The sequence below is a fragment of the Myxine glutinosa genome, chromosome 3 (assembly GCF_964187855.1).
Source record: "Myxine glutinosa chromosome 3, kmMyxGlut1.1, whole genome shotgun sequence".
Taxonomy (NCBI): Eukaryota; Metazoa; Chordata; class Myxini; order Myxiniformes; family Myxinidae; genus Myxine; species Myxine glutinosa.
The window spans coordinates 139646476-139660178 of record NC_136263.1 but is presented as its reverse complement, the minus strand read 5'-3'; the positions used below and the strand labels follow the sequence as shown (position 1 = coordinate 139660178).

Genomic DNA, 13703 nt, shown 5'->3' with positions numbered 1-13703 from the left:
GACACAAAAAGAAATTAAAAATGACTTGATAGCGACACAGAGGCAATGTCAGATGGTACGTGAGGAACTGACAATGAGGGTGGACGAGGTGACAGAGATAATGGAGACAAAGGACCGGCAGGTGAGGATGCACATAGAGACGGTCACGGTAGCCTTAGAGGACGAACTTGAGGAGACGCACCGAGAAATAAAAGAGGTTAAACAAAAATTAGAGGAAGTGGAAGAAGAGGTGAGTGAAATTAAGAAGGGACGAACAGAAACTAAAAGAGAAATCCAGGAGGAGGTGATGGAATATGTGCAAGGTCGGTGCTCAACTCATAATGTGGCGCTCACTAACCAAATAAAAAGTTTGCAGGTGGCAAAGGAGGTGCGGAGACGATGTACGGAGGTGAGTGGCAATGTATATGATGTGAGGAAAGCTTCAGTCGGCTTGGGGATTGGTTTGGATCCGGGTGTTCGTGAGAAGCCGTTGGTGAAGTGTGCGACAGGTCAGGTGTGCAAAAAAAGAGGTGTGCGAGAATGTCCGACCATGGGGTGTGTGAGGAAAAAGTGCACGCCGAGGAGTGAGTGTGCCGTCAGGAGTGAGTCGGTCGTAGCGCGTGTGCGAGGGAGCACAGGGAAGCGCGGTGTGGTGAGTGTTACGGAGGAAGTAACGAAAAAGTGTGCGCGAGAGGATGCGCGAGAAAGGTGTGTAACGGACGGGTGCATGAGGAAAGAGTGTGCTGTCGAGAGTAAGGGTGAGTGCGCGGTCAAGAATGGAGGTGAGAGTAGTGAGAGTGAAACGGAGCGTGAGTTGGTTATGACAGGTGAGCGAGGATGTACACCTGGAATGGAAGGATGCACACCTGGAATGGTAGAGCGTGTGTGGGAAGGCACATTTGAGTTGGTAGTGAGGCACGTGGTTGGGTGTGCGAATGAGAGCACACCTGTGATTGTCACAGAGGAAGTGACCGAGGAGGGGGCGTGAAGAGGTGTGTTGGTGAGGTGTGCGACCAACGAATGTGTGCCAAAGTGTTCGGTGGTCAGGTGTGTGACCAAGGCTGGGAGTGGAATGAGTGTACCGAGGTGTGTAAGGAAAGGTACGAGGAGCATGGAGACGGCTGGATGTGTGAGCAAGGAACGGGTTGCGGGGTGTAAGCATGCAGGTGAAGCATCGACGTTAAACGGAGCAGCGGTTAGGTCGACTTTTAGCCGAATCGGGCCCTCGGTGCGTGCCGGGCCTCGCTTTGAACGGCCGCGTCCGGGCTCCACTAGGCGGAGCGGGCAGCCCAATAGGACGGGTCGTCATGGCGACCACTTTCTATTGAGACGTGCCGGCAGGTCGAGATCGGGACATTGGATGGCTCCACGCCGAGGTGGTGCGTGGGATCTCGGCCCGGGTAAGCCCCCGCCCCTGCCCCGAATGCGGGACGCATCCAGCCGCCGGCACAAAAGAATCCGCGTTCATTGCTCGGCTGTACGAAGCCGGGCTGTAGACGTGAATTGGCGCACCGAGAGGATGTAATAAGTAGATGGGTGATGAGGATAGTGTTTTGGCCCCGAAATTAGAAAAAAGCAAAATTTGATGATGGTATGGGTAGAATTGGCAGTAAATGGAAAATTTTTGAATTGGTTGGAATTTGGACGAACAAAATTGATAGTGAGAGACCCCCGATGTGGTGGGATGGCAAATCCACCATCCCTCACAGGGGGGCAAATGCGCACTAGTTATGGGGTGTATGGCAGTGAAAACTAGCCCGGGTGGGTTAGGATATTGATAGGGCCCTAGAAGATGACATTAGGTAACGTTAAGGTTAGTTAGTGACTGATACCTGTAGTGGGGACGCAGGTAGTTTAGTGTGGATGATAATGACGTGGGAGCGCAATAGTTTAAAGGGACGACTGGGAAGCGCAAGTTTCAGAGGGGAGTAGTTAGATGAGATGATGCCGTAGGTGTGAGAATTGAACAGGTGTGATTGCACAGGTGTGCAACTGAACAGGTGTATGGAGCAGTGTATGAGGGAGTAGTGGTGATTGCGTGTTGTGTTGACCAAATGGTCCAGGAAGAGGAGGAGGGTGCAGGTGGCACCAGGTAGGATTGCACAGGTGTGCAACGACAGGCGAATGAAAGACAGGCGTATGGAATAAATGGTCTGGAGGATTGGAATGGATGGTCGTGGAGTGAGAATGGTGGAAATTGTGGAGTGGAATGGATGGTGCGAAGGTGTGAATGGGGGAAGAGTGGACCCCCATCACGGATACCCGGGGCGGGTAGTGTAAGTGTTAGGTAGAGGGTATAGGTAAATTGTGGTTGGATATTGGCATCTGTGGGGCGGGTGAAAGAATGGTCTTTGGATGGGTGCATTAGTGTTGTGGAAATGGCTGGGCGTGTAGCCTGTTAGTGTGTGTAGTTGGTTTGGGCACTCCACCACTGTGAGGATGTCGGCCAGGTGAGGCCGCAGGTGGGCTCTGGGAGCCGGTAGTAGTTGTTGTGGATGGGGCCCGAGGATCCGGAGGACGGACCCGGGTAGCCCAGTGCCAGAGGGCACCATGGGGTGACAGAGCCAGGAGGGGCTGTCCCCAGTTAGTTAGGTTAGGGTGAGGAGCTAGGTAAGCTCGGGTGGCAACTACAGTGGTGGACGTGTGCAGGTGGGTAGACCTGCTGGGAGAGTTACACGTCGCAGCCCAGAAATTGTGCGAGGGCACCGGGAGATGAATCGGGGGAGTGAGACCCCAAATTGAGAAGCACCACAGTTTGGTCAATGGGAATTGGTTATTAGAACCCATAGTGTAAGTTGGCCAATGGATTGGCAGGGAGAGACCCCGGGTAGTGTAAAGTGTGTTAATGTCATTTAGAAAATAGTTAGGATGAAGGATCTCCTCGCACCATCTGCATCCACTCACCTGAGGTGACAGGTACTCCGCACCATGCCATGTTTAATTATTTTTTACTGTGCAAATGTTTGGATTGTGAGACGCATCATGACGTGGGTGTGACATTGTGCTTTGATGTTCCATCTCTGCCTCCTTATGAGGATTGATGATGAATTTGGTGATGGCAAATTTTGAAGTAGAGGGATTGTGGAGAAGAATTTGGTATAGGGGAAATATGGGGAAGACGTGACAGTAGTGACGAATTTGTAAATGTGTAGATTTTTGTACATATGGGGTAAGGGCAAGGGTAGGGTAGGTGACAGGGGGGGTGACGTACGGTAGGGACGAGCTTTCTCACTTCGCCCTCCGTACGCATTTCGCCTTGCATTGCCTTATTGATGTGTACCCTTGTGACCCTACCCCTCGCTCAATTGTCTTTCCCCTTTTGTCTCCCACATGACCTGTGCGCCATTGGGTGCCGAGGGGAGCGTGCGTGGGTCGGCCATTGTGCGCCCGAAATTCCCAGAACCAGCTGTCTGCATCGATGCACCACATTATGGACCACATGTCTGTGGCCGAGCACCACCGATGGACCCCATGGGTTGGGGCATGGCCCCTCTGCTGGAACCGGCCATGAGGGCCTGAAATCTTGCTGGCGGACCTTGGCCACAGGGCACCGATGCCCCACAGGTGAACCACACATAGTCGGCCCTGTGGGCCATAAATAAAGCAAATAAAAAGGACACATTGGGCACACTTTATTGAAAATAGGCCGCCAGTAAGCAAAGCAAAAGAAAATGACAACATCTGGAAGACAAATAATAATCACCAGCAGAGGGAGCCGAAGAGCAAGAGATACCCTGCAGGGTTAGGGGTTGTTGAATTTATTTTATTGTTGAACATTGATGAACTATGGTGACTGCACCGATTGGTGCTTGGGTGTGTATTGGTGCGTTTTTGGGTGCTTTAATGGTGCATTGATGCAGAGCAGACTGTCTCCCCCCCAGAAAGAACAATTACAGGTCCTGGGTTAGTTTTGTAAATAAAAATAGCGTCATTGTAAATAATGCTTCCCACCGTCAGTGTATAGTTTGAAGACCATTCCGCAATTCGGTTAACTGTGGGCGTAAGTCTGTTAGGCAGGGTGCAATGGAGCAGCGGGACACATTTATTTATGTTTTAAAACTGTCGCACTCAGGGTCAGGTTAAAAGTAGAGGGAACTACACCTACGTGCCACACTAAGGTAAAAGTTATAGGCCCGGGACGTGCCTAAGGGGAGGAGGGTGCAGTGTTGTGGATATGAGAATGTTTTTTTAATTTTATTGTTGTGGTAAAATGTTGTTGTAAAAGGTTGTTGTAAAATATCACCCCTCCTCCCTCCGTTTGTGGTTGTATAAAGGTCAAAGGGCGTTCCCGTAGTTAGTCCATAAAACATACATGCAGGACACGATATATCTTTTTTGACAGTTATATCCTTATTATGTGTATTAGCGTAAGGCTGTGTCTTCCATTAATTGAAATACTCCATTGCACCAGTGAAAGAGAATAGATCCCCTTTCCTTCCCATCCCCAAAATCTCCATTTCATATTACATCCCCTCTCGTCATTGCCGAGCCTCGATTGCCCATATTACCTCCCTTCCAATTGCCTTCCGCATTTTGGGCGGTTTTCTTCAACCACCATTGGCCACGAGGTAGGGTTGGGGAAGAAAGGCGTGTCTCCACCTCGTCATAGAGGGGAGGAGTGAGCCAGCCCCACTCGACCAACCATGAGCCAGGGGTTTGGCTAGAGAGGGCGGAGGAAGAGCGATCGGGGAGGTTCGCAAAGGTTGAGGGGCGGGGGCCTATATAACCCAAGGCAGGGCGTGTCCAGGAGGAGATGGGTTTTTACAGAGGAGAGCAGAAGACAGAAAGGCAAGGAGTTGGTCTGAGTTGGTCTGAGTCGGTTGCCTGAGGAGGGTCAGTGGTTGCGTTGGTAAGGAGTCGGTGGTCAGTTGGTTGCGGTGAGGAGTCGGTGGTGAGGAGTGAGAGAAACAAGAAAGAGTTGAGGGTTTGGACCAGACGAGTGGGACAAGGCCTGGCAAAGCACGCGACGAAAACAGCAGCCAAAACAGCAGCCAAAACAGCAGCGTGGGGCCTGGCCTGAACGGCGGCTGCTAAACGCGCCGGTTGTGCTGCGGGACCCCCTTGGACCTCCCTCTCCCTCCAGCCATCCACATCCTGCCATTCCTGCAAGTGCAATTCCCCGCGTGAGTCAGTGTCTTTTGTTTGTTCTGTCCTGGGAATAAGTTAAGTCTGTAGATAAGCTAAAATTTGCACTGTGTCTCTAATCCTTCTGTATATTATTTTATTATCTTTCCTTCTCCTTGGTTACTTTGAGCATGTAAATAGTAGGAATAAATTTAGTGTTATTTCCAACCTTTTTGTCCTCTGCTTCTTCTTCTTCACATCCGTGTCGCCTTTGTCTTTTCCCTATTGACTAGCTGTGGTGCGATCCGGCCAAAGTCCTGGGTGAATCGGGTGAGCCAGGGATCCTGTTAGGTCGCGGCAATACCAAACCGCTCGGTAACTAACGTCTTAAACCGCGATCAGTAACACTATATTCAACATGTCTGTGTCATAACACATTACTTCACGAATTGACTATAAAAACTAAAGAGGATAAAAACATATAATTTTGTACTTTCAAGGCAATAAGTCTTGTGTGCTATAGCTTTATTTGCATTGTCAAGGTTTGGTAGTGATTCTTATGACATGGCTGTCACTTAAATGACCATTTGTTTGATAATGGTTTGATAAGTCCCTGGTGTTGGCTTAGCGGTTAGGGTGCCGGCTTGGGATCCTAGCGTCCTGGGTTCGAATCCCGGTCGATCGCTGAATTAACGCTAGGGGGGTTGACTCAGCCTGTCATCCTTCCGAGGTCGGCAAATTGAGTACCAGCTTGCAGGGATGAATGATCACGGTGTGTACCCCGGTTTAGAATAGGTACACCGTATCCCTGCGCATCGTAAGAGGCGACTCAGGGTTGGCGTCAGGAAGGGCATCCGGCCATAAAAACATTGCCTCAAACAGGGAAGCATGATTGTCATGGGGCCCGCAAGGCTAAACCCCGCTCTAGCGGGGAAAATGGCCTTAAAACGATCATTCATTCATTTTATTTCCCCCCCACCCCCAACCCCGTCCTCCTCCAAGCAAAAAAGCTTACCAGAAAGTGCTTGAGTTAAAATTGTTTAACACTCATCCACACACTGGTAACATGTAACCCAGTGCTACCTGCCGCATAGTCGGGTTGTCGGCGACTCAACTGACTGGTTTAACTAACAGTCATTACTTGACAAAACTGACTAAAACGTGCAAACTTGACTACCCTCACTGGGTTAACAGTGGGGGAGAGTGACTGTGACATCCTGCAGGACTAAAAATATTACCTGTTAGAGGGCGATGAGGTGACTTAGGAGCGTTAAAATTGTGCATGGAACCATCTTGCACACTCGTCAGGATTGCTGGTCTTACTTTCTGTCTCACTCAAGCTATAACTACTCGGCTAGCTTCAACAATCTCTCTCTCTTGGAAACAAACATCACACACTTGTCATCTCAAACACTTTTTTTTTACTCATTTTCACTCCTCACCTTTACATTCTCTCTCCTTTGTTTATCTTTATGCAGTTCTTATTATTTTATTTTTTTTAAAGGTTTGACCTCGATGAGGACGACATAGTCAGGTGGGAATATTAAAATGGCTATATTATCCTCTCTGGGGTATATAGATTACAGTAGATCTCTGCTCTGGTCCATTAGTCTGTGATGGACAAGATAAGCATAAAATGCCTCAAGCACGTCGGGATTCCTCCAGATTTCGACTGGAGCCTTAAATATAAAAAAATATATAAAAAAGAAATCTGAGATTGGGATATAGCCTGCTGCTACAGCAGTGTCTTGCTATGGATGCATCAGGTGGTTTACCGTTTATTTCAATGCTAATGGGGGCATGAATTAAAAAGTCTCAAGTGTAGCGGCACAACATGGGGAAGTTTACAGTGAGGAATTTAACATCCATAAAACAAGCAAGAGCAGACTCGACTTGCTTTTGAAAGGACTGCTGCAGGGCACAAGACTGACATTTTGTGATCGTATTGTATCCCAATCCTGGTTCAAACCAGATTAGACGGATCAATTGTGATATTTTTATGACATAGTTTGCAGAGAAAAATTAAATCTACAAAATGTTCTTCAACATGTTAGCAAAACATCAGACATGCACTGAAAACAGATTATTTAACATGGCTTAAGGTTCCAAACAACGTTTTCTCGATTTTATAGCTCTTTGTGAATTTTGCAGGGTCTTGTGGAACTTTCAAAAGAAGATTCTGAATCTCTGGAAGGCTTGCCCGACATCACCACAACGAGGTATGCTCCAGTTCCGGTGTTTAGGTGGGGGTGGGGGGGGGTACATATATACATATGCATTTAAACAGTCGTGGCCAAAAATATTGGCACCCTTGCACTTTTTAAAATAACTCACAATTTTCTCCAAAAATAAGTTGAAATTGACAATTATTTGGTCTCCACAATTATTTTTCACTGTTGATATTACAGAGCCTTTGTTTTTGATTCAGAACTTAATATATCCTTTTAAATCAGAAAATAAAAAGAAATTTGCATTGACAAAATTATTAACACCCTAGACGTAATATTTGGTAGCACTGCCTTTGGACAAAATAACTGCAGTCAAGCGCTTCCTATAGCCATGAATGAGCTTCCTACACCTCTCTACTGGCAGTTTGGCCCACTCTTCTTGTGCAAACTGCTCCAGTTCTCCCAGATTTGAAGGGTGCCTTCTCCCAACTGCTGTTTTCAGATCTCCCCACAGGTGTTCAATGGGATTTAGCTCTGGACCCATTGCTGGCCACTTCAGAACAGTCCAGCGTTTTGTCTTGAACCATTCCTGGGTGCTTTTTGAAGTGTGTTTGGGGTCATTGTCCTGCTGCAAGACCAATGACCTTCGACGGAGACCCAGCTTTCTTACACTGAGTTGAACAATGCGCTCCAAAATGCCTTGGTAATCTCCTGATTTCATGACGCCATGCCCACATTCAGGGTATCCAGTGCCAGAGGCAGCACAGCAACTCCAAAACATCACTGAACCTCCTCCATGTTTGACTGTAGAGAAGGTGTTCTTTTCTTTGAAGGCTTCATTTTGTTTTCTGTAAACATAGACATGATGTGCTTTACCAAAAATCTCTAATTTAGTCTCATCTGTCCACAGGACATTCTCCCAGAAGGATTTTGAGTTGAGTTGGCGACGGATGCTGCGAGTTGAAACTATCGTACCTTGTGTCTGAAGGTCAGCTTAAATCTGTTTGGCAGTTGATCGAGGTGCTTTCTCCACCATTCGAACAATCCTTCGCTGCAATCTTCGATCAAGTTCTCTCTTGCTGCAATGTCCTTTGAGGTTGGCTGCAGTGCCATGGGCCTTACATTTCCTGATAACATTGCGTGCGGTGGACACAGGAACATCAAGGTTTCTGGAGATGGACTTGCAGCCTCTATTGTCCATGCTTAGCTACAATCTTGTGTCTGACATCCTCAGACAAATTCTCTGGTTTTCTTTCTTTTCTCCATGCTCATTTCCATACACAGTGTCACAAAACAGCAGAACTACTCCATTTCTTTATTCAAACTGGTTGAATGAGTGATTGAGTTACAGTTGTGGGAATGTCAATAATTTACAAAGCATGCACAGACAATTCGTGTCATTGAAGGTGTGTTGCGTAGGAAATGCCGGGTCAGTTGTGGGATCAAAATAGGACCTTTTTGTATTACTTTTTCCTTTTTCTTAAAGTTTACCCCATATACTCGCCCTTTGCAATACATTAGTTTGACTGATGGAAGTGGTGCACAAAGCCAGCTCTGGAAAGGATTCAACCCTTTGTGGTAAAAGAAGAAGAAGAAGAGGAGCGCCTTTTGGCTGCGGGGCAAAAACGATCAATGCTCCTGGTGTGAGCAGCTTCAGCTTGTTGGTGTGAAGGACTCTATCTCTGTGAACTATATGAAGAAGATTCAGTGTACATGAAGGAGGTGGACAAAAGGAAAAGAGCATGTTCTGTGGAAAAAGACGCTTCTTTGGGTCTTTGTGGAGATGATCTGTGCTTCATGCTGTGACCGGCCTTGGTGCGTGTGAAATGAAGCACTTGACCTCGATTAACCTTCTGAAAGATTTGCTGTATTTCATGAAGGAGGTGGATGAAAAGAAAGGAGAAAAGAATTGCAGAGCGTGTTGACTAGTCCATTCACGTTTGTTCCCACCAAGCCCCGCTCTAAAGAGCGTCGATGAAACTGCACTTCAAACAGGCCTGAACCCTATTCCATTCCCATTCTCATATCCTGTTTTATTTGAATTCCCTGCAAATGTTGTTGTTGTTTTTTTGCTTTGCTTCCCTTTCCTTACCCTTGGTTAGATAGATGGTCCGTGTTTGTGATGTTGTGTCGGCCTTTCGTATCGGATGTATGTGGCCTGTTATTAATTAATTCAGTCTGTCATTATAAATTAATTAAGTATGTCATAATACTTGTACGATTTGCTTATTGTATCGTTTTGCCTTCTGTGAAGTAAATTGATTGTATTTGATTTTGTTTGATTTTGACATTTTTTGTATCGAGTTGCAAGCCCCGAGTTGCCAGCATGGCAGTCTTTACTCCTTGCAGCCTCTACTCCTTGCACTCAACCATAAGTTCAAGTTTCCAAAAACCGCTCAGCCAGCTTGCGGGCCTTGGCCTGGCGGGCTGGGGATAGGACCTAGAGTTGCTGACATTAGTCACCTTGTAAAAGATGTAGTCAGGAGTGACGTTTGGGACTCTGGTCCACATCCCCGTCACCCGTAACTATATATATATATATATATATTGTTATGGTCACGGGGTCTGGGTCTACTATGAGGGGGTTAGTATTCCAGTACAGCTGTGGAATAATAAACTGGTCACAATCAGAAATCGATAAACTGGATATCAAAACAAGGAAACTCCTCCCCATACACAAAATGTTTTACAAAAATCCATGCATCCCGATAATGTACCGGCCAAGACGAGAAGGAGGTAGCAGCCTGATGGGGCTCAAACAAGTGTGGCAAGAATGACAACTGTGGGTTTGGCCGAATTTGTAAAACGTGCAACAGACTACCATATCTAATTTGTAAGTAAACACGAAGACAACAAACCACAGACGGTATCCCTAACCCACCTAGCAATAATTTTCCAAAGACGTGTGAATGGAAGATGTTACACAAGAAGGCAAAATGAGTACACCCCAATAATTGTGAAAAAAGAAAAATATATAACCAAATATCAATAGATATACATCGACAACTGGGAAAACAATAAAAGAGCAGGAATGTATAAAAATATGAGTTGTTGGACAGTTTGAGAGGAGGCAAAGAAGGCTTTTTGGAATAGCTAAGAAGAGGTCAGCTCAACTGGGATGGAGAACGAATCATTATAAATGTCCAAGACCAAAGACACGACCCAAATGGCTTAAAGGAAATGGCGGGACTGAGTCAATCGGACAAGTGTAGGTTCTGCATGGTAGAAACAAAGTACTAGCCATCTCCTATCAGGATGTAAAAAACGAATGTCAGAGCAGCTGTACACCCAAAGGCACAACAAGGTATGTAGAGTAATCCACTGGTGCATCTGCAGAAGTCTCAATATCCCAGTTCCAGAAAATGCATAGCAACATGAACCAAAAGCAATCGCTGAAAACAAGTAATGCTCACGCATGATCTAATGATTCCATCAAGCGTGAACCCAGAAAACAAAGCATTGCGACCGGATATAGTCCTGAGTTACAAAAAAGAAAAGAAGGCATTGATATAATTGAGGATTTTGCAGCGATTTTGGCCTAAACAATACAGAAATCAAGAAAGTGACAAAGTACCAAGCCCTCAAAAATGAAGTGAAAAGATCCTGGAAGCTGAAGAGTGCTGAGCCCTAATTGTTGGTGATTAATTATTGGAGCAGTGGGAATGATAAAAAGAACCTTATAGATCTTTAAAACCAACCCTGGGAATATTGCGACAAATGAACTACAGTTGGAAGCTGTCCGTGGCTCGGTGACGATCCTCAAAAGAGCCCTCGGAACCAAACTTTGAGACTAAGAAAACTTCACAAACTGTTCCATGAATTATGATCCCTTACTGAAACGGAAGTGAATACTTCAAGACCTGGGAGGACTCAGTTCCACCTCCTGAAACCCACATGTGGAGATTACAACCAACCACGCACGCACTCACTCACTCACTCACGCACTCACACACACTCACACATGATCTATGACCAGATGTGAGTGAAGAATTAAATTTATAATGTTCATAACCTATGCCATAACCATATAATGTTCATAACATTTCCCAGTGTGTACCCTGGTCAGAATAGGTACACCGTATCCCTGCGTGTCGTAAGAGACGACTAAGAGGGTTGGCGTCAGGAAGGGCATCCGGCCAGAAAAAACATTGCCTCAAAAAGAGAACCATGACAATTACAAGTACATATGGGCAGGGTGCAGCCCGAAGTGGAGATTGGTTTCTGAGGTTTGGGACATGGAATGTAGGGACAATGACAGGGAGATCAGGAGAAGTGGTGGAAGTATTTGGTCAGAAGAAGAGTGGACATATGTTGTGTGCAGGAGACGAGATGGAAGGGAAGTGGTGTGAGAATGGTGAAGGGTAGGCAGGGACAGAAATACAAGTTTGTGTGCAAGGGTGCCTGGAGGGTGTGAATGGTGTTGGTGTCCTGTTTTCTGAGGAGTTTGTAGACAGTGAGGTGAGTGTGACTAGAGTGAGTGATAGATTGATGATGGTGAAAATGATGATTGGAAAGCTCTTGGTGAACGTCATCTCGGGATATGCTCCGCAGGTTGGTCGAAGCGATGAAGAGAAGGACAAGTTCTGGTGTGCGATAGAGAAGCTGATGGAAAACGTGAAAGATGAGGAAGTTGTTGTGGTGGGAGGAGACCTGAATGGACATGTGGGAAGGAGTATGGATGGTTTTGAGGGAGTTCATGGGGGTTACGGATATGGTGTGAGAAATGGAGAAGGTGAAAGGATTTTGGAGTTTGCTGATGGAGCTGATTTGTTGATTTGTAATACTCGGTTCCAGAAAGAGGATAATAAGCTTGTTACATACACGTCAGGTGGGTCGACGATAACCGTTGACTAGCTGATGGTGCGTAGGCGAGATAGGGGGCACCTCCGGGACACAAAGGTGATCCCGGGGGAGGAGGCTGTTTCACAGTACCACTTGGTTGTCTGCGACATAAGGGTGAAAGGTGCGAGTAGAGCTCGGCGGGTGAAGTACCAACCGAGAATGAAGGTGTGGAGGTTGAAAGAGGTGACAGTAAGGGAGGAATTAAAAGAGAGGCTGAGTAGGGTCGAGGATGATGTGGTTGAGCTTGAAAGTGGTTGGATGTCAATGAAAGCTAGTCTGTTGGGAGCCGTTGGTGAGGTATGTGGATGGACAAAAGGACCACCGAGGCACTCGGAAACATGGTGGTGGGATGATGAAGTTGGAAAGACGATTGACGAGAAGAGGAAGAAGTTCAAGGAGTGGCAGAAGGCGAAGGGTACGGGAGCAGAAACAGCAGAGCATGAAAGTTATAAGGCAGCCAGGAAGGCTGCAAAGAAAGAGGTAGCAAAGGCGCAGGAGGCATGTAGGAAAATGTTCGGAGAACGCTTGGATTCGGAAGAGGGTCAGAGAGCAGTATTCAGGATTGCAAAGCAGATAGCGAAAGAGAGGTGTGATGTGATGGGGGTGAGTTGCTTGAAGGATGAAGTGGGACAAATTGTTGTCGACCCAGATGGAATTAAAGGAAGATGGAAAAGATATATGGAAATGCTGTTGAATACAGAGAATGACTGGGATGGCAACATCGAGAGTAACCCAGTTTTAGGACCGGCAGAGAAGATAACTGAGAAGGAAGTTGAGGAAGCGATAAAAGCAATGAAGAGTGGAAAAGCCGGAGGGCCAACGGGAGTTGTGGGAGATATGTTGAAGGAAGCAGGAAGTTTGGGTGTGAAGAGAATGACAGATCTGTAATCTGGTGGTGAAAGAAGGCCGCATTCCAGTGGATTGGGAACTGAGTACCCTCGTCCCTCTATACAAGGGGAAAGGTGACCCTCTGGAGTGTGGCTCGTACCGAGCGATAAAGTTATTGGAGCATGGAATGAAGGTATTGGAAAGGGTGTTGGAGAGGAGGATAAGGAAGAAAGTGAAGATCGACGAAATGCAGTTTGGATTTATGCCAGGAAGAGGAACGACAGACGCGCTTTTCATTGTGAGGCAGTTGCAGGAGAAGTACATGGAGAAGAGGAAGAAGTTGTTTTTTGGGTTTGTTGATCTGGAGAAAGCATTTGATAGGGTTCCACGCAAAGTATTGACATGGGCATTGAGGAAGTTAGGAGTGGAGGAATGGTTGATCAGAGTAGTGATGGCAATGTACAAAAGAGTACTGTAAGGACCCCCCCACAGCTGTAAGGACGAAGGACGGGAACAGTGGTGAGTTTTATGTGAAGGTGGGAGTGCATCAGGGGTCCGTACTAAGTCCACTACTATTTGTAGCTGTGATGGAGGTGCTGGCTCAGAATGTAAAGGAGGGTTTACCGTGGGAGTTGTTGTATGCAGATGATCTGGTGTTTATTGCGGAAAGTATGGATGGACTGAAGGAAAAGATGAACAAGTGGAAGGAATGTATGGAGACAAAAGGTCTGAAGGTGAATATCGGAAAGACGAAGGTGATGGCAAGTGGTAAAGCATGTGGTGAGGTGGAAAGAACTGGGAAGTGGCCGTGTGCTGTTTGCA

The 13703-nt window shown here is 46.6% G+C and overlaps 1 protein-coding gene across 3 annotated transcripts in view; it reads left to right on the top strand.

Moving 5' to 3' along the window:
* The window catches only part of NCAPD3 (non-SMC condensin II complex subunit D3), a 181100-nt gene that overhangs the window by 15556 nt on the left and 151841 nt on the right, over positions 1-13703 (top strand). For 2 of the 3 annotated variants that reach the window (XM_068110014.2, XM_068110012.2), the window contains exon 5: positions 7195-7262. In XM_068110014.2, coding sequence (XP_067966115.2) covers positions 7195-7262 — 68 coding nt within the window. Of the gene's footprint in view, positions 1-3475; positions 3544-7194; positions 7263-13703 lie in introns of those variants that run through there. The other variant, XM_068110015.2, reaches the window with a different exon arrangement.